Source organism: Trifolium pratense, linkage group LG2, assembly GCF_020283565.1.
Source record: "Trifolium pratense cultivar HEN17-A07 linkage group LG2, ARS_RC_1.1, whole genome shotgun sequence".
Classification (NCBI taxonomy): Eukaryota; Viridiplantae; Streptophyta; class Magnoliopsida; order Fabales; family Fabaceae; genus Trifolium; species Trifolium pratense.
Window position 1 is genome coordinate 30,382,819 of NC_060060.1, and position 23,869 is coordinate 30,406,687.

The 23,869-nt window shown below is 32.3% G+C and overlaps 2 protein-coding genes across 6 annotated transcripts; one reads left to right on the forward strand and one right to left on the reverse strand.

Annotated features, from left to right (window-relative positions):
* The first annotated feature begins 6,977 nt into the window (after positions 1-6,977).
* LOC123911308 (gamma-glutamyl peptidase 5-like) lies at positions 6,978-10,376 on the forward strand. The gene is made up of 4 exons (XM_045962709.1): positions 6,978-7,428; positions 8,957-9,115; positions 9,267-9,434; positions 10,160-10,376. The coding sequence occupies exons 1-4, from the start codon at positions 7,108-7,110 to the stop codon at positions 10,259-10,261; spliced, it is 750 nt and encodes a 249-aa protein (XP_045818665.1). The 5' UTR covers positions 6,978-7,107; the 3' UTR covers positions 10,262-10,376.
* Positions 10,377-12,329: 1,953 nt separating this feature from the next.
* LOC123905969 (dynamin-related protein 3A-like) lies at positions 12,330-22,482 on the reverse strand. Of its 5 annotated transcripts, XM_045955780.1 has the most exons (21): positions 21,925-22,461; positions 20,400-20,682; positions 20,284-20,312; positions 20,075-20,176; positions 19,779-19,847; positions 19,634-19,693; positions 18,754-18,867; positions 18,532-18,580; positions 18,284-18,393; positions 17,384-17,476; positions 17,132-17,224; positions 16,907-17,050; positions 15,760-15,873; positions 15,558-15,653; positions 15,393-15,435; positions 15,064-15,215; positions 14,835-14,987; positions 14,057-14,109; positions 13,856-13,955; positions 13,032-13,296; positions 12,330-12,835 (listed from the first exon to the last, which is right to left on the reverse strand). In XM_045955780.1, the coding sequence occupies exons 1-20, from the start codon at positions 22,288-22,290 to the stop codon at positions 13,033-13,035; spliced, it is 2,487 nt and encodes an 828-aa protein (XP_045811736.1). In that variant the 5' UTR covers positions 22,291-22,461; the 3' UTR covers positions 12,330-12,835; position 13,032. The 5 variants fall into 5 exon arrangements, with proteins under 5 accessions (XP_045811736.1, XP_045811735.1, XP_045811737.1 ...); XM_045955779.1 differs by having other exon boundaries at positions 12,637-12,835; positions 16,907-17,224; positions 21,925-22,463; XM_045955781.1 differs by lacking the exon at positions 12,330-12,835 and having other exon boundaries at positions 12,859-13,296; positions 21,925-22,482.
* Between the last annotated feature and the right edge of the window lie 1,387 nt (positions 22,483-23,869).

Consider the following 23,869-nt stretch of genomic DNA (forward strand, 5'->3'; position numbering starts at 1 on the left):
GTTAAAGTTGTTTGACAATTTTTATTTTAAAGCTATTTTTATGTTAAAAGTTGTTTGTTAAAATATTTTTATAAAACTCTGACTTTATTATAAATATAAACTACCATGTTAAATAAATAAAAAACAAAAAATATTAATTCTTTTTAAAAGAGACTAACATCCATTTTATTTTCTCACAATTTTTTTACGGTTTAATTTAGGTTCCTATAAAACTAAAAATCAAATTAGTTCTCAACATTTTTATATTGTGAACAACTTAGTCTCTAATTCATAACAATAGAGAAATTAACTTGTTATTAGTATGAAAATCTTAAACTAAAAAAAAGATTATTTTGAAGACTAAAAGCATTATTTTGTATAAAAAGTTTTTAAAATATAAACTATTAATTTAATACAAACTCCAATATTATGAAGATTAAAATTATCATTAATTTAATAGGAAATAAAATCATATTTAATTATAAAATATATAAACATTCTAAAATGAAATTGCAATATAAAACAACAGGAGAATGATGTAAAACATAAATTTATATTTTTTTATCAGTAAACATCAATTCATTTTCTTAATCAATTATTGATAAACATAAATGCATATAAAACAAAAGAAGCACTATAATTGATCATGGACTGATGGACCAAAATGAACACACGGAGGGTACGCTAATGAAACTGAAATAATTAAAAATAAATAAATAAATGTTGTCAGAAGGAATCGATGAGCCTACAAATACTAAAAAAGTTGCTTGTATTCAATTTTCTTCATTCTAAGACTGTTGGTTTCCTTCACAAGTCAGCAGCAGGGTGGGTAATGGTAAAGCTATTAGTTTTTTGAAAGAGAAATGGTTTGGGGCTGGGCCGTTAAGGGACCTTTTCCCTAGTTTATTTGGGAAAGAGCCTCACAAAGACTGTGTGGTATCAGACATAATCCAGCTGGACAATTTTGAGCTGAATTGGACTAGAGATTGGTTGACATCTTTGACGCACGCCGAATCTGTAGAGAAGGCAGAATTAGAGCATCTTTTGTTCGGTTTGGTTCTTCAATCGGACATAGCAGACCGGTGGCGATGGAACACTGCTGTGACAGGTTTGTTCAATGTAAAATTTGTGTATTTTTTTCTGCAATCTCGCCTTGAGTCGAATAATATCGATCCAGATATTTTGACTACTTTACACAAATTGTGGAAGAATAATGCTCCATCTAAGGTGGGAGTGTTTGGTTGGCGGTTGCTTCTTGACAAACTACCGACAAGAGCGAATTTAGCATCCAAAGGTATTTTGTCCAGCCCACATGATTTACCTTGTGTCTTTTGTTTTCAAGCTGCGGAGGACTGCAATCATCTTTTCTTCAGTTGTAATAAAGTTACTGAACTTTGGAGACAAGTTTGTTTGTGGCTGGGCTGTGATTATAACTTACAGGAGGTGGGTTGTAAACATTTTTTGTCTTTTGGTTTAATTATTAAATCCAAGAAAGGCAAGAAGGTTAGACACTTAATTTGGTTAGCAACAACTTGGTGTTTATGGCGTACAAGAAACAATATTCTGTTTAGAGGTGACAAGGCTGATTTTTCTGCACTGCTTGATCCAATTAGATTCATTTCTTGGCTCTGGTTTAGTGGTAGAGCGGGGCGCAAAGCAGGATATTCGTATTCCAATTGGTGTATTAATCCACTATGTTGTTTACAAAGCTTTTGAAACTTTTTAGTTTCCTTTATGTATTGTAAGGATTGAGTACTCCTTGTGCTTCTTATTAATACAATCTTTTGCTTATCAAAAAAAAAATTCTTCATTCTAAAAAAGTTCCTTATCATATTAAGTATTTTATTTAAAATATGTTTGGCCTAACTTTTACTTAAAAATTGTAAAAAAGTAGAAAATAAATCCGGCCAAACAGTACCTTAGTCTTTTTGAGGCCTATATAATAGGGATATATTTATGTTTATCATATTTAGGCCCGGGCCAAATTTGTTTGCCCCCTAAATTGACAGTTATACGTGATACCCGCTTTTCTTAGCTATCAGTCGATTTTATTTTAAAGAAAAACTATCAGTAAATAAATTAGATTTATTTTAAGTTTTATTTTAAGACCATGTGCTAAAAGATAAGATATTATTCGATAATAGTGTGAATCCTGTGAAAGGCCTCCACACCCCGCTAGATTTATAGACCTCTCCATCACAATTGAGTTTGATCCATCTCTCAGGCGGACACTTCCACCGAATGAAAATGGTCTCCAAACTAGCGCGGCCATCCAGGCGTATGAGTTTGAGTACAGCTGGAATTACTATCTTAAATCTTTTTTTTTTGAATGACATGAGTGAGTTCAGTTGGACGGTGAAATCTTTCTTCAAAAATAGAATTATTCCTCCATTTTCACATGGACAGTGAAATCCTTTTTTTTGGGAAATAAACTTAAAAAAAATTGTGAGTTTTTTCCGGAAACATTCCAAAAAAAATTCGAGAATTTTCCGAGAAAAACTTCGGTATTTTTTTTCCTCCAATAAATTTTGGAACTTTTCTTCATTAAATAAAATTCAGAAAAACATATTTCCAAGAAAAAGATTTCGGAACGCGTTTTTCGAATTTTTTTTGCCTTGTAAAAAAAATTTCGGAATGTGTTTTCCAAATTTTAATTTGAAAAACTTTGAAAAACGCGTTCCAAAGTTTTTATACAAGGACAAAAAAAAAAAAAAAATGAGAGGTAGAAAAAAAAAAGGGGGGGATGGGAACAGAAAAAATCAATTTTGTATTCTTTGGGCCCTTTGTATGGGGGCTGGGGTCAAATACTTTAGCCCAACAAGAAACCTCATTGTATACTAGTTTCCATGGTTGTTTAATGAATATGAGGGGTATGACTTTGCAAGAACAGAGGAAGCATTGCCACGGAAAAATATGTTTGGAATAATCTAGTTTATTATTATTAACAAGTAACAACATGATGATATTTTTATACAAATGCTTTGTTAGTAGAAACCATTTTCCTGTCATATAATATAATATCTTTAGGCACTCATGAATATGGCATGTGTTAAATATTTTGCAATATGACTGAGATTCTTGACTTTCGGTGGTAATTAATATGGATTTCCACGGCAAGTTTTGGGGGCTTGCAACTCTAAGATGATTAGTATCAATTGCTTCTTCCTCGGCACAATAGCGATACACGCTCCAGACCTGTACAGAAAAGATACAGTGCAAGTAATACACAAACAAAAGGCAATTGCATAGATTAATGGAGATGATCACAAATGCACCAGCACAGGGGACACTAGCACCAATCAGAACATGCATTCAAAACAGAACATACAGATTGAGATAAAATATGATAAGCTTCTCTTACGGTATAATTTGAATCACTCCACTTTCAGATGTCCTTTGCCCCCCTCTGTTAACCTATTGTAGTATCCTCCGCGCGCACTTGTGAAGATTAATCCATTCGAGGTAACTGAGATTCATTTAAGGGATTGACCTCTTTTAACAAATGTTTTTCCATACGCAACCACCAGAGATCGAACTCAAGACCAAATGATTAAGGGACTCAAGTATCTACTACTTATGTCACACTATGTTGATGTAAGACATTATATCTTTAATTATACTTTTTTTTAATTTGTACGAAATAATCAAATCGTAAATCATTTAAGGGTCTTGTTAACATGTGCCCTTAGGGCACATGTTAAGATATACCAAAATAGAAATTCAACATTTAATTATACAAGAAATTTAATGCTTTAAAAGTCAAAATGCACAAATTAGCATTTAATAATTTCTATTTTTGCTTCCTTAACATGTGCCTTAAGGGCACAAGTTAACATTCTCCGTCATTTAATTTGTGCCTGAGGGATTTTTTTTTTTTAGTAAACTTAAGAATATAAAAACACAAAGCTCCAATAAGATGGCCATCAAATTCCAGTTTGTTAAGCACGTGAAACTCATTTATATCCCATCCAGAAATTAAACATAATAATATATTGAAATACAATATTAATTAGTTGGGCACTCTTGTCTTGGACAGCATGAATCAGGTGACACATAATATAGTAGTATTTTTTCTTTAGCAATATCTTTTTCAATGCCAATCAAAATGTCAAAAGATATAATCTAAGTATCTACGACTAGTGAGTGGTAACATATTTTATGTATGTTTTTCATGGCAATCAACAATATTAGTTTTGTAATAATTAATTACTATAGTGTCCTTAATTATACTTACTCGTAGTTGGTTGCCTTTGAAGACACCTAAATCCACGTTTTATACAAATCTAACAAGATTGTTTTTTTGGTACAAGATGAAGAAAAAAGGAAAAGACAAAAAGAAAATTATCTAGAAAAAATAGTCTCACTAGCATCAGCTAGCAGGAGAAGATTCATTCCATCCGGTGAAACAACTATAGGAGAATAAGCTTCAGGGTTGCGAGCTCCAAACTTGGCCAAAAAATCTGCACAAGTGTTCCCCTCCCGAAGAGTATGCAACAACCTAACCCTCGAGTTTCTAGTGAGAAGATCCTTTATGTTAACTGGTATGTTTAATTGATTTAATTTTTTTTTTTTGAAAAAGCTAAAATGAGATATATTACCACAACAGCCTCCCCAGCACAAGACGTACCAAAATATGTTACAAAAGTTTACAAAGTCTCATAGAAACAAATTCATAAACAAATCATACAAAGCCCAAACAAAGCATAGGACTAGACCACCAGCTATATGGTAGTTATAAGCTAACGTAACACTCGTCGACTTCAACCACCTAAAAGAGAAAAGTTTGATCTTGTCCAACAAAATATGGGGCGTGTCTTCTGATCCTGTGAACAATCGATGGTTTCGCTCCGTCCATACAACCCAAACGCAAGCAAGCCAAATAAGCTGTAAAAATGATCGGCGCGCGCGAGAGCCACCTGTTGAAGATGCAAACTGAACAAAATGGTCACGCAGAGTAGTGAAATCCACCAAAGGAATACCAATCCACAAGCGCACTAAATCCCAAAGAGAACCAACGGTACTGCAGGAAATAAATAAGTAATGGGCTGACTCGGCCTCTCCACATCCAAAAACGCAAGAGTGAACTGTAGAAGATAAAACACCTTGAGTAACCAGATTTACTTTCGTGGGTAACCTGTCACGCAATAAACGCCACGCGAAGATAGAAACCTTCAAAGAAATCTGAGGGTACCAAAATTTATTAATTAAAGTAGTAAAGACATAAACCACTTAAAAGAAGTACTACGGTGTCGGTGAGTGAGATGTAGGAGTAAAAAAGGTGATAAGGAGATTAGTGATTCAATCTTCACTTTTACTATAAATTATGGCTTTGTCTATTATACACAAATAAAATAAAATTTTCATTTGCACAATTTTATTTTTACTATTTGATTAATTAGTCTTACTATTGGTCATTGGATCAAAATAACATATCTCATTTGATCAATGATGAGATTTACTGATTCATTAGTGAAAACAAACTTGTCCATAGTGAAATACTAATTTTACTTATGTAGCATAAACTTGACCATTAGTTATTATTAATAATGTTAATATTGGATGTCTTAAAAAATAAATAAATAATACTCGTCTTGATAGAGTAAATAATGAAGAACTAGTGGAAAAAAAAACTCATTGTTATTGAAAACTGAAGGGACAGCTCTTCATTCTCCAAAAACCTCATCGCCCTAAATACACTCCTCCGCCATTTTTTTTCGGGTTCTTCTTCACATTTCTAGGATGTTTGTTTGGGATGGTTTGGATTCAACGAATTTCGATGATGTGGTTTGTTGTGTTTTAGATTTGTATCTGATTCCTGCGGGTCTCCCCCTTAACCAGTCATAGCTTTTGCAAGGATTATTTTGGTTGTGATGGTTTCTATTTTCTGAAGGTGGGTGTTATTTGTGGCCTCCAGCTGCAGGTGTGTTGCGTGAAAGGGGTTATTCATCCAAGTTCCGTATCGAGTAGTTGGAAGAAAAAAGAGGTAGAAAGTTATTATAAATATGGAGAGTTAATTTGAGTTTTATTCACCACAATAACTTTAGTCTCGGAGTGAATTGGACTTGGGTTGGGTGGTTGAGTCTTGAAAGGAGGGTTTGCAATTTTTCCGTTCAAAAAATTTAGAGAGTTTGATAGGTTGTAATTTTGCCTTGTAAAAATTGTAGATTTAGTTTTATATTATTGCAGATTTGGTAGTAAAATATTATTGAGTTAATTTTGTTTGGTTTTATTTATTGATTGAATATTCTGTTTGTTTTTATTTATTGTGTGGTGGTTGTTCGTGGATTCGTTATTATGTTTGCGGTCAATTTTACTACCAACTTCGAATGAATCTCAATTTCGTCTAGTAATTAATCTCAATAGTTACGCACGTAGATACATTGATTTATGGCTTAAATATGAAAACAGTCATTGCAATTATGGTTTGTTTTGATTTTAGTCACTGCAAAAAAAAAGTTTGATTTTAGTCCCTGTAAAATACCAAAACTTTTAAAAAGGTCCTTGAGGTGAATTTTTGGCTGACATGTCAAGTAGTTGATGATTTGGCAGATGTTGACTAGGATTTTTGATGACGTGGAATTAACCGTTAATTTTTATTTAAAATTAAAAAAATGGAAAATAACATGTCAAATTGTAGGAACCATTTTCATATTTAAGCTTTGATTTATTAAATAAAAAAATTTATAAGTAATTTACAAAAGTGTGACCACTTCACCTAACCATTTATTTTGATAAGCGAAATAAATATGCACTATCGATATAAACTAGTTTTTTTATTAACAACAAATAAGAATTAAATATTTAAAAATTAAATTTTAAAAACATATTTAAAATAAGATTATGTTATTATATGATGAATTATGATTGAATACTTGTCTAATTTTTTTTATCAATATAAAAAAATCTAATAATTCAATATCTTTAATAACAAGGAGATGAGGATAGTATGGTAAAAAATCTCATAAAATGTGGACCATTTTAATAGGTACAAATCTTTTGAAGATGTATATATAATAAAATATGCACAAGTTCCACTCCATTGCCATTTAGCCATTTGTGTTCTCTTTTTCTTCTCTTCCTCTCTAAATTAATCTCTCTCTCTCTCTCTCTCTCTAAAGGATTTAAGAGATGTTAGAAAGGGAGAGGAAGAAGAGATATGCAATTTTAATGTGTGGAGAGGATTCAGAATACTTGTTGAAGAGACATGGAGGTTGCTATGGTTTTTTCACAAAAATGTTGGCTGAGAAAGGGGAAACATGGGACCTTTACAAAGTTGTTAAGAATGAGTTTCCTAAGGACGATGATGTTCCTTTCTATGATGGTTTTGTTATCACTGGAAGCTGCCATGATGCACATGCTAATGACCCTTGGATCCATCAACTCCTCACTCTTGTGAACACATTAAATTCTCTAAACAAAAAAATCCTTGGCATTTGCTTTGGCCATCAGGTACTTGTTTTTTCTTAACTCTTTGGTTCTCGTGTGATAATTTAAAATTTAATCGAAAGATAAATAAAATCTGAGTGAGATTTTTTTTTGGTCAAGACTAATTAAAGTCTATTTCTTTTAAATAATTTGTATATATTTAAAGTCCGTTTGTTGTTTGAGCTCCAAGATTTGATCGCGCGCCATCACGTAATTATAAAAAAAAACATTGACATTTTTATAATTTTCACTTCACAATGAGGTTAAAGTGAAGATTCATTTTAATTTTTACAATTTTCTGATGTCTCAATTCTTATCATGACAAAAATTCCAATTAATCATTGATATTTTTATTTCGGAGATAAATTAGTCTTTTTATTATAATATTAATAAATATTTGACAAATTTGTCCCAACTATAAAAATATCAAAGACGATTAACATTTTATTTTTGTCTAAAAATGAGTTGGATGGTAAAAAATGCAAGCGACTAAAATGAATCATTTTATTGAAGAAAACAATGAGTATCTTTAATCATAGAAACACTCTCTTTTGAATACTATTTTAATACTTACTGTCTATTTTTTTTTTGACTTTCACCACCAGTTAAATTTGGTTCAGATGTCAGTTCTGGCATCAAGTGGTTTTAGCCCCCTCCCAATTAAAAATTTGAAGGATAAAAAGTCTTAATGATAAAAAAGTTTATGCTTTGTAGTAAGGAAGCTTTTTGTAAAGTAGCCAGATGGGGAAAACATTTGTTTTTGTTTTAACTAAATATAGATGACTTTTTTAACAGAATTATGTATTCTCTTATTTCATTTCATGAATTTCTTTGTCTCATGAAAATACTAGTAATATATAAAGGATGAAAATTGATTCAGTGTAGTCAACTTATCTGCAGTTACTAATATCTGTTTGATTAAAATCAAATATTTTAAATTTTAATATGGTTTTGATTTTATTTTTTAAAATATAAATCTTTTTCTTGTGTTCTAATCTGTCTAATTTCAATTAAATTGTTTCATCTTGCTAACCGTATGCGAGTGTCTACTCTACTGCATCAAAAGGATGATGGATCATGGATGGATATGGATAATGAATTGCCGTCATCTGAACCACAAAAGTTTGAAAGCATTTTGTGTGGTCCAGTCAAATAGTTGGTACCACTCTGTTGTTGGAGTTATTTGTGTGTAATAATGTTCAAATTCCTTTTACACATGTGGTCTTTTGTTACGGGTCACATCTTGTATTTCTCGCGCGTCATGATAATTTTTTATTTTATCCTTCTGCTATTTAATTAATAAATAAATTTAAAAGACACCATCTGCCATTTATCTTGTCAACAATGTCCATTATTTAAGTAGAAGAGTACTTGGTGGTGAAATCTTCAACGCCAATCAAAAGTGTGTCACTTGACCAATTTTAAAATGGCTTTGGCCAAATCATGAGATAATTCCACATGCTTCATTTAAAGCTTACGATCCTATAATATATTGGGATCATGCATGCACTGAATTTGTTACTATAATTAATATTAATATTGATATTGATAGATAATTGGGCGTGCATTGGGAGGTAAGGTGGTTCGTTCAACTGCTAGTTGGGACATTGGTGTCACAACCATCAACTTCATGTTACCATCATCATCTTCTAATAATTCATCATTCAATTTGCCATCAAAGCTTTCAGTTTTCAAATGCCACCGTGATGAGGTGTGTGTGTTTGTATTTCTAAATTAATGTGTACTTTGTTAAAAAAAAATATTTCATAAAAGTTATGTTAATTTTACGTAATAATTATATATTTTCATGATAATAAAATAAAGTGATTAATGCAATTGTTTTTAAAAATAAAATTGATTAGGTTGTTGATCTGCCTGCTGAAGTTGAGGTAATTGGTTGGTCAGAAAAGACTGGAATTGAGATGTTTAGATATGAAGATCACATTTTGGGCATACAAGGTCACCCTGAATTTACCATTGACATTCTTTTGCATTTTATTGACCGTCTCACACGTCGTAATTTAATTCAGGTATGTGAACATATATTTGTTAAAAAGTTCCACAATCATTATACGTACCTTACAAGTTGGTTTTGTGAGAATGAGTTAGGTTCAATACATATTTCTATGAATATATAGTGATCTAGTAATCTTAATCTCCATATTTAGGGTTTTTTTTACAATATCTCCATATTTAGGGTTAAACTACATTAATCCTTTTTATTTTTTATTATATTATTAGTATTATATTATATTATTATTATTATATCTACAATTAATTAATTTAAGGGTAAAGTCTTTTGCAATATTTTAAAATCCGTAGAAGATTTGATCCTTGGTATGGGATCAGAATTTGGTGCAGTTCACATTTAAATAGCACCACATGCAGTGCAATACGTCACAATATTGATATAAAATATACTACACACTTCATTTAATTTTTCTTCTTTTATGACAAAAATCTCTTTCATTTTCATTTACTTAATTTATGCATGCCTATCTTGCTTTGTGATGTGGTGTTTGTTGCAAGAGATAGAAATAGAATATAGAATATTATCTTGTAATGTCTTTATGTATAAGTTTCATTTGTGAATAAATTGTGTCTCTATAAAGTCCCAATTCGAATAACTAGATACATATTTTTTGGAAAATTCTACTGTACATTTGATAATTTCGAATATATCGATACATTATGTCATTAAGCTTCTAAACAAGGAGAAAAGAAAATTAATTAATATGTGTGGATGGAATTGCAGGAAGGTTTTGCTTCGGATGTAAAGGTAAAGGCAGCATTAAGGGAGCCAGACACAGAGGCATGGAAAACACTTTGTCTCACATTTCTTAAAGGTCAATCATGACCCACTCACCCAAAATTCTGCTTTAATTGTACTAATATTATTATTATGATTGTTTTGTTACAATCTAGTTGTAATAATTTGGTAATTGGTAATAAATATTATTTTCTCTCATTAATTAGTTTTCAAAATAGCAATTGACAAACATAGAAGCGTGAAAGGTAGTGGATACAATTTGATATCCATAACCAGTGCTCCTGGGTCTCGGAGGCATTGACTCTTGATAATTTAAGATTATTTATCTAACAATTAATAAGAACAAGCACATAAACAAATTTATATGTGGTATTCACAATTAACTTTTAACATATTTTATTGTCTCACATTCAAATGATTTGTTCTTATTAGTTGTTCGACAAATACATCGAAATTATCAAGAGGATAACGTAGAAAAAACCATATTTTATAATGAGTGTCAATTTGTACAAGAAGTTGTTATTGTATGCATTACCTCATAAAATGACAGATAACATGATCATGGCATATAACTTGAGGGGAATCAATTATGACCGAAATTGGAAAGAAACACACATCAAACATAACAGAGACACAATTAGTAAAAAAACATAACACAGTCACAACATATATGCACACTATACATTGAAAAGAAAAGACCCCAAATTATTAGTATTATTTTTTACAGAAAAAAAAAACCACAAATTAGAAGGTGATAAAAGCGTCAAATACATAAAGAGATCTGATGAATGAAAGGAAAGTTATAGTTTAGGGCACAATTACTTGCATGGAAAAAAATACGAAATTATCTTATCCTTGGAAAATGTCATATATTAGTATCTACTTCCGTCTTATATTATATATGTCATTTTAGTAATTTCACACAAATTAAAAAATATAGTTAATAATTGTATGAGAAAAAATTATCAATTACTTTACAAAAATATTCTTTATTAGTAGCATGGAAAAATAATTTGAGAAAAGGAGAGTAAAGGGTGTATTATGTAAAGAAGCATTAATGCTTCATTGGATTGTATAACAACATATAAAATGAGACAATTTTTTAAATTAGAATTACATATAATTTGTGACGGAGAAAATATATACTTTAAGGTGGATGCATTGAACAAATTTTCTCCTCTCGAATTGGAGAGGCGATATTAGACCAGAAAATTATAGAATAGCTATATGCTCCACCAAATGTGGTTTTGTTCTCTTGACAATTGCTCTTAAATCGATTGCCAACAAGAAGGCGCGCATATAGGCATGGCCTATTTGAGGTGGGGAGTGAACCAAAATGTTTATGATGTCTGGAGGTTAGAAAATCATAAGATCATCTTGCGAAATGCACTTTTACAAGCTTCATTTGATATAAGATCTTCAAATAGTTAGAGGTACTAATGGTAATGCTGAGCTGAGGATATCTTAAATAAAAAAGAGCAAAGTCATTACTATTAATTTGACATACAACAATTTTGCTTATTTGAAAAGCAAAAATGATACTTTTTCTCCACAAAGACATAATATGTGAAAGAAGTTGAGAATTATATCAAAAATATATCTTGGCAATAATTTTTGAGAAAAAAAGCGGGTGTAACTATCAATAATTTGGAGATAAAAGGACCCATACATATCTTTCCACAATAATTATTCACATAATAATGAAAAGAAAACACTGTTGTTGCTTAGTGATTTTTATATTCAAATATTTTGAGGTCCTACATTGCATTTCTACTTTATATATATATATCCCTAACAAAATTAATGTCCAAAACGAGAGGAAATTATTATGCACATAGGATAGAACCAACACGTGACTATATAAACACACAACAAGTGGACACAGTCGTAAACAAGTGATATTATCTAATTATTTTTAATTTCTTTTCATTATTATTATAATTATTTTTTTATTTCATGATTGAAACATGATTATTATTAGTGTGAGAGGAAACATGTCATGACAAAAATTGGACATCATCACTCCAGCTGATCCACCTTGATATGTAACTATCCTCCCAAACAAATTAAGTGGAGTGAGTGTACACTATAAAAGGAATTTTAAAGTTATAATTATTAGAATTAGTTTGATAGATAGATAATGAGTGAGAAATTGTTTTACGTGGTATCACTTTTTTTTAATTTTATTATATATACTATTCACATATCTTTTTTTATGTATGTGTTTAGTTTTGCAGTGGACAAAATTAATTTTGACAGAATTGAGTTTGACATAATTGATTTTGATAGAATTGAGTTTGATAGAATTGATTTATGTTTGAATATATTCTTTCAAAAATGGATTGAACAAAAAATTTGAGTGTAAAAATCAATTCTAGAATCAGAAGCTACGATTTCTAGCTTCAAGTAGAATCAATTCTGGAGGCAGAATCAATTCTACTTTTGAGAAATCAAACAAGCCAGAATCAATTATACACGTTTACACATTTCATATAGCAAAATAATGTTACTGCAAACAAACTCTGGAACTGCATACATGCTAAGATAAAATACCTGACTAATAACAAAAGAAAAAAGGTCATACAGAAAGTCGATTCTCAAAAATGTGAAAGACCGCCTGCACCTATTATTTGTTCTGGAGCTTTGTAAATCATGTCAATACTATAAGAGAATAAAAGGTGAACTTGTGTTAAGAAAGCCTTGACCAACATTCAAGATCATCATAGTCAGAAAACAGTAGGTTCATGCATTCCAACTCCAGAAAGCAGAACACCAAATCCCAAATATTGCAAGGTAATCAAATGAATAATATGACTCAAATTAAACTACTTGGTCCAACGAACTTGTTTAGCTATACCTTATGTATCGAGCGTGGGATAAAAACTTTGTTTTCCATTTCCATTGGAATTTGCATTAGCATAAAATGGCGATTGAAGTTCCCCCGAATGAGAAGACCTTTTTGACTTAGGGTGCTTAGGAGAAGCTCCATAATATTCTCCAGAACTGCTTGTTGAATACATCGACGATGTTGGTAGTCCATGAATTTTAGGCAGACCACTTCTTTCAGGTAAATTGTATCCTCTTTCAAGTGTTTCAGCTTCCATTGGCAGCTCCTCCAAATCCTACGAGGACAAAATACAGTCATTAGCTAAACTTTGTTTCCACTACCAGTTTGTTTAGGTAGAAAAGCTAAAAGAAAAAAAAAAAAAACTTTGATTATACATTTGGAAGTAGTGAAAAGAAATCTGACTCAACAACATTACGACACAACCCTTCCCATTGACTAATGACTTGCAGAAAGCTAATGGTTTGAATACACAGACAAACAAACTAATTACCAGAAACACAAGTAAGTGGACCATATCATATGAGAACCAAATATAACAAAAGCCTACATTTACATACATACATACATACACATACAAATACATGTGAACAAAGAGACCATGAACACCAAACTAACCAATTACCAGTAATATAGGTGAATGCGCCATATGAAATCCAAATATAATGCATACATATCGATACACAGTTGACAGAACAGGGAGATCATGAGCACCAAAAAGCAAGCATTTCCACAATGTCAGAGCAAACAAATTTAATTACGGGATAACCAGACACCATGTAAAATGAGTTAAATTTGGATGAGATGTCTTAAACTAAAGTATTATGACTCTCCACCTTAGATGCTTGCCGATAAGCTTCGAGAAGTTCTATACAACGCTTTCTTTTCAAGGCAATCTCATCAGGTTCTTGGAACATTTCTTCAAGCAGGTTATCTCTGGTTTGAGGGTAACATAAAAAGTACAATTAGCAATAAACATTAGAGAAACTTATAATGTACATCAGAATGAATTGACAAGCCATAACCACAATATTTACCTATATAGCTTTTTGATTACATTATTGTGTAGCCCTCTCTTGGTGTTGTTTACCTGGTATGGTTCAGTAAAAAATGGTTGTAAGGATTTATGGAATGCATGAAAATTCAAGCATTCTCAACCATTTCAAAATAAATAGCACAAAGAATATATTATGAAATATAATAAAAGCACTAACATCCCTCCCACCCTACCCCGTCTACCAAAAAAAAAGCAATTCCAAACCGTCAATGATGGGGCACGACAGTTAGGGAATGAGATGGTGTTGTATCAGTAGCGACAAAAACCCAGGATTTGGAGTTCATAATAGCGATTCAATTGAATAAAATATAAAAAATAAGTGAAGTAGTAATAGCTCCATATTTACATGTATGTGTATTTTTTATATGCACCTACAGGTAAATACGCATAATTTACAGGAACACAATTTAATAAGCAACTCGGTTAGCCTTGCTATTTCAATTGGGTCTGCTACTGAGTTCCTTTTTAAATTTCGTGTTCCTGACTTCCTTCTCTTTTGGCATTCTAACAGTCAAGGATAGAGTACATACATTTAAATTTAAGCATGATAGAAATTGCAAGTTAATCGTTTTATACTATGCAAATGAATAAAGCTCCTACAAGTTATCAACACAAACACGATGGATATAAACTTATTGAGACACTCCTACAAGTTTCCTTGCGAGGGAAGTTACAGCATGATACAGATTACTTTAGATCTATAATGGCAATCATTTATAATTTTGTAGGAATTAAATTAAAAGAAGAGTATTAAGTACCAAGAAGTGCATAATTGTTTTGGGGACAATATCCTCAATGTTCTTCCTGACGATGTCATAGTATGATTTCAAAAGCAGCTTTGTTACCATAATTTCAACAGCTTCCGTCTCTGAGTCTGAATTACAATCAGATGGCCTCAAGATAGGAGGTGGCTACAAAAACAAAGTGTATATGAAAACTTATACCTAAAAATATAATGATGAATATGATGTGTCGCAAGATATAAACCTCTGTCAAATGGATCATAGAGAATGATTGCTCCACAGAATCCACGCTATGAAATGGTTCAGCATATTGTTTACTAGCTACATTCTCCTTCGCAGACTTATCACCTCCACCAAAAATGGAAGAGATACCCCAACTTGATCCACCAGTGTTTCCTAAAATACAATCAAGCATTGAAAAATGTGAATATCTTAATAAAAACGATAATGATATTTGCTGATACATAAAAATCACTTGACTGAAGGTAGACAACCAAAAAAACAAGATCAATAGCAAATATATGCTAAAACAAATGGCCATGAAATGAAAAATTAAATCGAAGAAATAATTACCAGAAGCTGCAACTTTTTCAGCGTCTGATACAGCGCGGACACCCTGTTTTTTTATTAATACCATAATAAAAGAGATAAGAATGGCATACTAATCTAGTAGCACTTACTTTGATTCTAAAATATGAATAAAACTTTAAGTTCACTAAACAGTATATAATTACAAACCGGATCAGCAACTACTCCATTAGCTTGTCTTGCAAGAATAGCCCGAGACTTCACACTTCTTTCGGAGGCAGATCCCTTATCAGATTCCAGAACATCCTATTTGAGATCAATTTAAAAAATTTAAAAACGAAAGAAAGGCAAGCATGAGTTAGTTTTGATGTCTCAAAAGATAGGGCATATTTGGAATTAGAGCCAGGTATACCTTTGGCCTAGAAACTGACAAGGCAGCCCTAGAAGATCTCGACTGTTGCATTGCAATATCTAATGCCTTACTTCCACCAATAAAATTTGGGTGTGAAGTATTTATGTAGTCCATCTGCAGAATTGAGTGGTTCATACTTTAAATAAGAAATTATGGAGATGGAAATGAAGATTCAATCTAATAAACTGGCCATCAGAATTGAAACCAAGAAGCAGACTGACTAACTCATAGTATGTTGGTTTCAACTTGGCTTATGAGTATTGTCAATTGACGGTCTTTCCATTTTTATTACAAAGGAGAGAATACTAGTCACTAATGTTCTAAGTTTCAAAATAGCAACCCAATTAATGCTCAGCCAACCTGTTTGCTTTAAAAAAATTAGCAACAACAAATGCACTTCTCAATGCGCTTTACAAAAGAAATAAAACCTTTGACCAAATGGCCAGTTGGAGGGTGGCAGAATACCAAAACAAACAGTCAGATAATAATAAAGTAAAAAATATTTCAGGTTTGTTAAAATTTCTGAAACCCATATGCATCAGTTAAAAGGGAGATAAATTCTAAGAAATAAAAACTTGACATATCCACCAACAGATATTAGTCCACAACTCCTTTCGCATATTTCCCGCTTTCTTCGAACATACAATCTTACCAGAGGGAGCAAAAAAAGGTAGCACAAGACAACCAGCAAACGACAGGGAGGGCTCGGTTTACGATTTTTCGTAGAAGTACATTGCACTCCAGTTGTGCCAAGAAACATGCAAAGTTAGATGTGAAATCTATTTGCAAACGCTACTTGATTTTGCAACGCAACATCACGAGTGGGTGTGGCCACCCACCGTGCTGCGACACATCAAGCCACTTTTAACAACACAATGTTAGGCCCAGTATAAAAATCTAATATGGTATCAGAGATTATGAATCAGGCTACCCGCCATTTATATACACGCATCAAGCCAAATAGTGTTGGACGTGAGGGGGTGTATTGGGAAAAACCCAAGTCTCAGAAAACATTAAATAGAGATAAAGGCCTAACATGAGTTTATAAAGAGTGTTACGAGTCAGTTTTGTGAGGATCAGTTAGGTCCGATTTAAAACAAAATAGGACCAATTATACATTTATACCTCAAACAATTTATGAGCATACCTCCATATCTATGATGTGACCAATCACGTTTGTTGATGGTTTAAGGCCTTCCAGTAAAAAGATTCCTATAACTTCATCCATGCGCTTTCGTAAGAGAGGGAACCGCTGCAGTTCAGTCACCAGTGTCATACAATAACGGCTCATCTGAAGATAAGGAAATTCAATTAGGAGCATACTTGGTGAGGTGAGACAGTAGAAATGGAAAAATTTAAAGTTGTGCCCTACCTTTATTAATTCATCATGTATAAACCTGGCACACTGAAGACTTGGATCCAATAGGCGAGATATTTGCCTTCGCACAAGGACTTCAAATGGTACCTAATACAAATAGAGAAATATGTTCAACAGTAGGAATTGTTTTTACATGTTTGATACTATATATGAATTAATCCACAAAATTAGAAAAGCATTTACAAATACTAACTGAGAAATTTTCAAAATTTAAATTTCTATTTGAAAAAGAGTTGTGAGACTCACTTCTGGTATAAACAATGCTGATCTTGGCCCAGTTGCATTTTGTATGGCAGTCCGAATATCGTCATCAGTCAAGCCTTCACATGGATCTACCTCCTTCAAGATAGAGTCAAGTTACACAAGTCTCAAAGTAGATAAATCAGAAGAAAAAGAACAGAAGCAACACAACTCCTAGGTTGAATAGCATTGAATACTCTTCTTGCCTATGGCCTAAAAATTCCACAGCATATACTTCTTTAATGTGATACAATCGGAGTGCAGTTTCTGAGTCACAATAGAGTGCTTCATTTCAGAACAAAACACATGGAACACGGTCTTTATTTTATCACAGAACAGTTTATTGCCAAGTTTAAGGATGCTCTCTCTAAGTTTTCACTAACCCATGCTTTGAAGGATGAATGGTATATTGATATGAAAAACATCTGATCCTGCCTCCAATTATTCTAAATATTCCTATGTTTGCATTCTGTTTATGGTTGGTCACTTTAGTGCGAGTACGTACATATTATGACACGTTTAAGAAAATACTATAATGTGTATAAATATCTAATCATTTGTAAAAGACATCAATAATCAATGAACTAGTAAAGATTCAATTATTCAATTTAGTATTATCTTTCTAAAACTTCTTTAGTAAAGTTATTTGAAAAGAAATAACCCTTTTCAATTCCTGAAATGCAATAAAGGGATGTTTGGATTTTTATCAAACAAATAAAAGTTGGCAGGTTGGACATCCACTTAGTATAACAAATAGGCTGGTTGATTTTTTTCTAATCAATTACAAATGCACTAATCCCTTAATTATAGTTTAGTCTTTTTCCATTTCTACTTTAAGCATGACATAAGAGTAGGTAAAATTTTCACAATACTGTTAATATCATAAGTAAATAAAGCATTATATACCTCTAAACTCCTGACAAAGATGGATTGAAAAATATAATGAATTCGTGCCCCACCAGATAACTCGGATGTAGACATCTCCTTATTCTTTCCCTCAACCAGGGAGGAGAATGCTGTTTTCAGAAAGAAAATAGAGATAGCAGTTACTGAATTAGGAAAGGTACCAGATTGTAGGGAAAAGGAAATAAAAATGAGTTCACAAATGGAAAAGCTGAGTAAGAGAAATGAAACCAGAATGTAGGGATAGATACCTTCACAATATTTTGAAAGAATATTCAGGAGAAGAACACCCTGACCAGCCTATTGAAGATTAACAATTAAAAGTTATAGACAAAATGAGACAAAAATCCAGCCAAAGTATAAAATATGATATTTAATTAAATAAGGAGAATGATTATACAGTAAATTTAACTAATGATTTGTTAAAAAGTCATAGGGAAATATGCAAAACAGATTATAGTATTAACACATGCCTTGGACTCAGTGATTTCTCCATAGCTTTGATGCTCCTTTGCAACAGTAACTAAATTAGTGCTTATATGTGCTCTCAGCCCAGGTAGCAAAGCTTTGATATGCTGTGCTAGAATCTGCAAAGTGATGGAAATGCAATTATGCATGGCATGCATCCGTTCAGAAACCACAATCTAAACTGAATTCATAATGGTTTTCTCTTTTACAAAATGTGCATGAATTTAGTTCTTTTTACTGTGTATTTCCAAGAATCATTTTAACAATTTTCTCTCTCCAATGTTGATATGGCCATATTACTCCAATAAAGTTCATTCTTTTATGACACCAAAATAAAAAACCTCATTACTCTCCAATTTCAAAGGATGATACAAATTATTGAAAGCAAAATTACAAGGACTTAATTCATATGCACTGATAATGTAAATATTTGTCACACTGTTGGTTAATCATAACCATTCGATCATTAGAAAGTTTTACTTTCATCATATGTAACTTAAAATCATACAAATGATGGGTTGAGATTGGGTTTCATCATTAAAAAAGTTTTATACTTACAGTGTATGCTAATTAATCTCAAACTACAATGCCTTTAAAAATCTGCATTAAAGGTGAAGCAATTAATTTATTTCCTTGAATTGGAAGTCCGCTTCTATAGTTAAGGGATATAACTAAATCATACTAAGGGGGAAGCTTTTGAATGCCTTTGTATAAAGGAAAAACCTAGATATTAGTGCGCCAAATATAGAAGAGAAAAAATGGGAAGAGAAATGAATGCTTTGCTCTGTATGGAAACGGGATCGCTGAAAATCCTAATAAACTCCAGCATTTTGAACAGCAAAATATATTAAAAAAAATGTGGTTTAAATGACATAAAGGCTCTACCTGGTTTAACTTCTTTGCTAGTTGAGGTATGCCACAACTATCTGCTAGACCGCTGTATACCTATGAATAGCAAATGGATAAACATATGTATAAATTATATATAGGTCAAAGGCTTGAATACAACTATGCATAGGAGTTTCCTTACAGGACGACTGCGGAAAAATTTCTCTTCGGCAACAAGAGCATCCTTTATACTCCTGTTCATTTGAATATCCTAATTTTATGAAACAATAGAAAACAAATTTCAGTATAACACATTGACCTGCACGCTATTCAAGCAATTAGCAATAGCATGTGTCTTTATTTGCAAAGTGTCCTTCCATATTGCATGTATATAGAAAGAAAACAAATCTAACTAAATATCATATCTAATAGATTATATGCAATAGTTAAATTATTTAGCCAAACAACGTCTTCATCAAAGTAGGATAATATCATTACCTCCTGACTACGATTTACAACGCCAACATAGCCAAGTCGGAGGGGAATAACTTTTCCTAGTAATAGATTCCGGGCATCAGTACCTCTGTCCATGATATCCAACTACATAGCAAAAAATGTGCCAAACACTGTCAGAATGACTGACTTAAGCATATAACGAAATCCACAAAAATAGGCATAAATTAAAATGTTAGAAGAGTATACTGAACCTTTGTGATTACACCGATCGTTCTATTACCTGCATCATATATATGATCATTTAAAACCATTTAAAGAGATATCGAAAAAAATTCAAAGCTTTTGGTATATGGAAGCAAAAGCATACCATCAGGATCAGCCACCCCTGCCATCTGAAGAGCATCTGAATTAGCCAAATCTGAATTTGCCGGTGTGACAGCTAGAATAAGACAGGACGGCTCTTTTATATATGACATGATCATTGTTCTGATCCGGGCTTCAATATCAGAAGGCTGGTCACCAACAGGAACCTTTGTAATTCCTGGGAGATCTACAAGTGTCATGTCCAGAACATTAGGTGAAACAATCTTCAAACGAATCTGCCTGTCTGAGACACCCTTATTGTCTCCCGCATCCCTATCAGTTTCAGCCTATAAAAAGATAATAATGACATACAAGTCAACATTGCGATATAAAGAATTAAACTAATACATTGCATAACTTGTCGGAACATCATTATCAAGAGTATAATATAATCACTAAGAAAATCTGAAATTCAATTACTTTTCGAGATAAAAAAGATGAAAATGATTTCAAACTGATTATGAATCGTTAACCAAGTCAGTAACTACCAGTCAATTACTTTTCCATGGTGATTAAACCTCCTGTGTGAATGAGTGTCTCATGGATGAATGGGGAAATTAAGTAGCTTTCTTCTTTAGATAGAGAAAATTATCATGATGGTTGAAAGGTAAGGGTCACCCTTAATTAGTGACAAAAGTGACGTCGTCGTCAAGGTTCATTCAACTAAGATGGAGAAAAGCCAACTTAGCGTTACAGTAAGAACATTAGTGTTAAAATATACAGCAAACTCTAATCTGGCTTGAAAGATAATCATAGAATGTGTGCAACGGCTGCAGTAGTCCTACTGCGAAATGTCACCCAGGACTAGTTTGGATTGCAAAAAATCCACTAGTGAAACCAAAACAAATCACATCCTTTCATGGCTACCATGGTGGCCAATAGCCTCCCTCCTTTTAGAACCCCTCGACTGAAACTGTCGACCCATCTTGCTCACTCTCACGCATGCATCATCCCTTGCAAAAAGAGAAATGAAATTGTTGCATGCTCCAACATTTATGCTTGAGATGAGATGTGATTTCTCAAGTCCTCCTCCTATTTGTGCAATATCTCTTGCACCATTGCTTCTGCAGTTCAATTTGTGATTCCATCAACTTCCATTGCCCCACTTGCTCTTCTCCTTGTGGTCTCAACTGTTGCAATCTCCTCTCATGAATTCAGCCTAAAGCCCAAATTCTAAGACTAGTGATTGGAACAAAACAATTCTCTTTTCTACGACATTCAGCTATTTGGGGCGTTGTTGTCCCCTACTGACTTCTTTAAACTTTACTCACCTAGCTCTGCATAATATATGCAATGTCCCTAGTCCCTACCAACTGAGATAAGCTCACGGGACTCCACCATATATAGTCTATATGTCATTATTAGTTCAAAAAATAATACTCATGTATTCTCCATGATTACTATTTCTAAAAACTAATCATGAAATTCTTGCTAATTAGAATACTAAACTAGAGCGAAACATAATACAGTAACAAAACAACACTACTACAGATTTTACAAATTCTTAGTTTAAGATAATGAAATATTACCTGAATTTCCCTACGAATATCAGAAAAATCATAAAATCTCTTGCCAGCCAAATGAAGAAACTCGCCGAATTCATCGGCCTGTTCCGAACTCCGAACAAGCTGAAGAACTAGTGGTCGGCGAGTACAGATTTCGTTACCACGGGGGAGAAAGTCACGGCCGACGAGAGCTTCAAGTACGCTAGACTTACCACTACTCTGACTACCAACAACCGCCACTTGTGGTAGATTAATAGCAGTTTGGCTTCCGACGCGAGAGAAAATGTCTTGAAGACGGTTAACCAAAGAGATCACGCCGGAACCAAGAGGAACAGGAGGAGCGGAGGAAGGTGGAGGAGGAGGAGGAGATGTGACGGTTTCGTCTGCCATGATTGGATCGGTGATGATGGAAATAGAAGAACCCTAGTTAGGGTTTAGAAATGTAACGGATTTGAATGGAGACTCTAACTCGGTGTGACTCAGTCACACTTTTTGTGCTTTGTGTTGCGTGGAGAATTTTGATTTTTGAAATGAAGATATATATAATCGCGTTTTCTTACTCCAACAGAAGGGAAATAGAGTGAGGAAGAGGTAACTAAGTTTTAGCATTTTATGTTTTGTAAAATTAAAAGGAAAATGCTAAACAGTGACCTAGGGCACTAGTTAAGGATATAAATATAGAAGTTTTATCTTGTAAATTGTGCATTCAATGTTTTAATGATGTGAAAAGTTATTCTCTTTCATCAATAACTTTATCATTTGTTTCCTTTTTTAGTGTGCTTAACTAGTGTCCTAGGGGCACTGTTTAGCATGACTCAAATTAAAATTTATTATTTTTTGCTATACAAAAAGTATTAATTTTTCTTCACCCACAAGGTAGCTTGAAAAAAGGTTTTGGTAGTCATATAAATGCTATAAAATATGAAACTAATGTGACCTGGTAAAATGCGAATGTAAGTAGGTGATGTGACTAAATGAAAAAAAAAATCATAGGTTTAAGTGGATTTGAGTTAACCTAATCAAAACCACAACTATTAATACAAGTTGTTGAAATAAAATTAGAGTTTCTAATAACATACTTCTAATAATTCTTAAATAAACTTGTCTTTGATACCTTATACTAAAATGCCCTACTGTGTATAGATGTGTCAACCTTTCATTTTTAATTCTTTAAAACTTTTTTCTTTTTTTTTTTTTTGGTAAAGACTTTCTTTTTATTACCTCAAACAGAAAAAAGTTTCTTTTCATGTAGGGATAAAAAATTCATTGATGTAACACTTAGGTAGCAGTTTCACCGATTATCGAAACTTACTATCATATTTATATGGAAAATGTTATGTAAACACATTTATTTGACAAAAATACAACAAATATACATTTTTGATTTTTTTAATATTTTTTACATACCTCGTTTTTCGTGCTTGTGAGTGGAAAGAGAGTTGTGTTAATTTTGTGTCTCCAAATTTGTGTTTGAATAACACACCTCTATTTATATTTATAAATTTTGACATTAATCTATATGGCATCAATTTTAGAGTTTTTTTTGTTTACAGAGTTTTTGTAAAATTTAACATGGATGATGTATATATAAGTTTTTAATCTAAACGGTGAATTTTATAAAAATTTGTATTCATTAAAATATTATTGAGCCGTGTAATATTATTTAAATGTTACACCGGTGTAATTTGATTCATCTCCTTTTATAAATTCAAGATACATAGTGAATTTTTTTTTTGTTATTTATACATGTGATTAGACTCACACTTTAAGCTTATAAAAAAAAACTCACACACTTTAAATGTAGCTAAATTAAAAATCTCACAGGATTTGAGATCCAACTAAGCTAAGCTTGCAGTTGTAGGACCGTTGTTAAGGTTAAAATAAATAAATAAATAAATAAATAAATAAATAAATAAAATATTTTAGAAAGTTAATGCTTAAAGTAAATGTAAATGTTGTACAACGCCTG

Coding starts and splice junctions, on each gene's coding strand:
- LOC123911308 (XM_045962709.1), top strand. CDS start 7,108: ATGTTAGAAAGGGAGAGGAAGAAGAGATATGCAATTTTAATGTGTGGA. Junction 7,429..8,956: donor GCATTTGCTTTGGCCATCAG/GTACTTGTTTTT, acceptor TGATATTGATAG/ATAATTGGGCGTGCATTGGG. Junction 9,435..10,159: donor CACGTCGTAATTTAATTCAG/GTATGTGAACAT, acceptor ATGGAATTGCAG/GAAGGTTTTGCTTCGGATGT.
- LOC123905969 (XM_045955777.1), bottom strand. CDS start 22,290: ATGGCAGACGAAACCGTCACATCTCCTCCTCCTCCTCCACCTTCCTCC. Junction 18,868..19,633: donor TAGCAAAGAAGTTAAACCAG/GTAGAGCCTTTA, acceptor ATCACTTTGCAG/ATTCTAGCACAGCATATCAA. Junction 15,654..15,759: donor TGTCAGTTTCTAGGCCAAAG/GTATACCTGGCT, acceptor GATCTCAAATAG/GATGTTCTGGAATCTGATAA.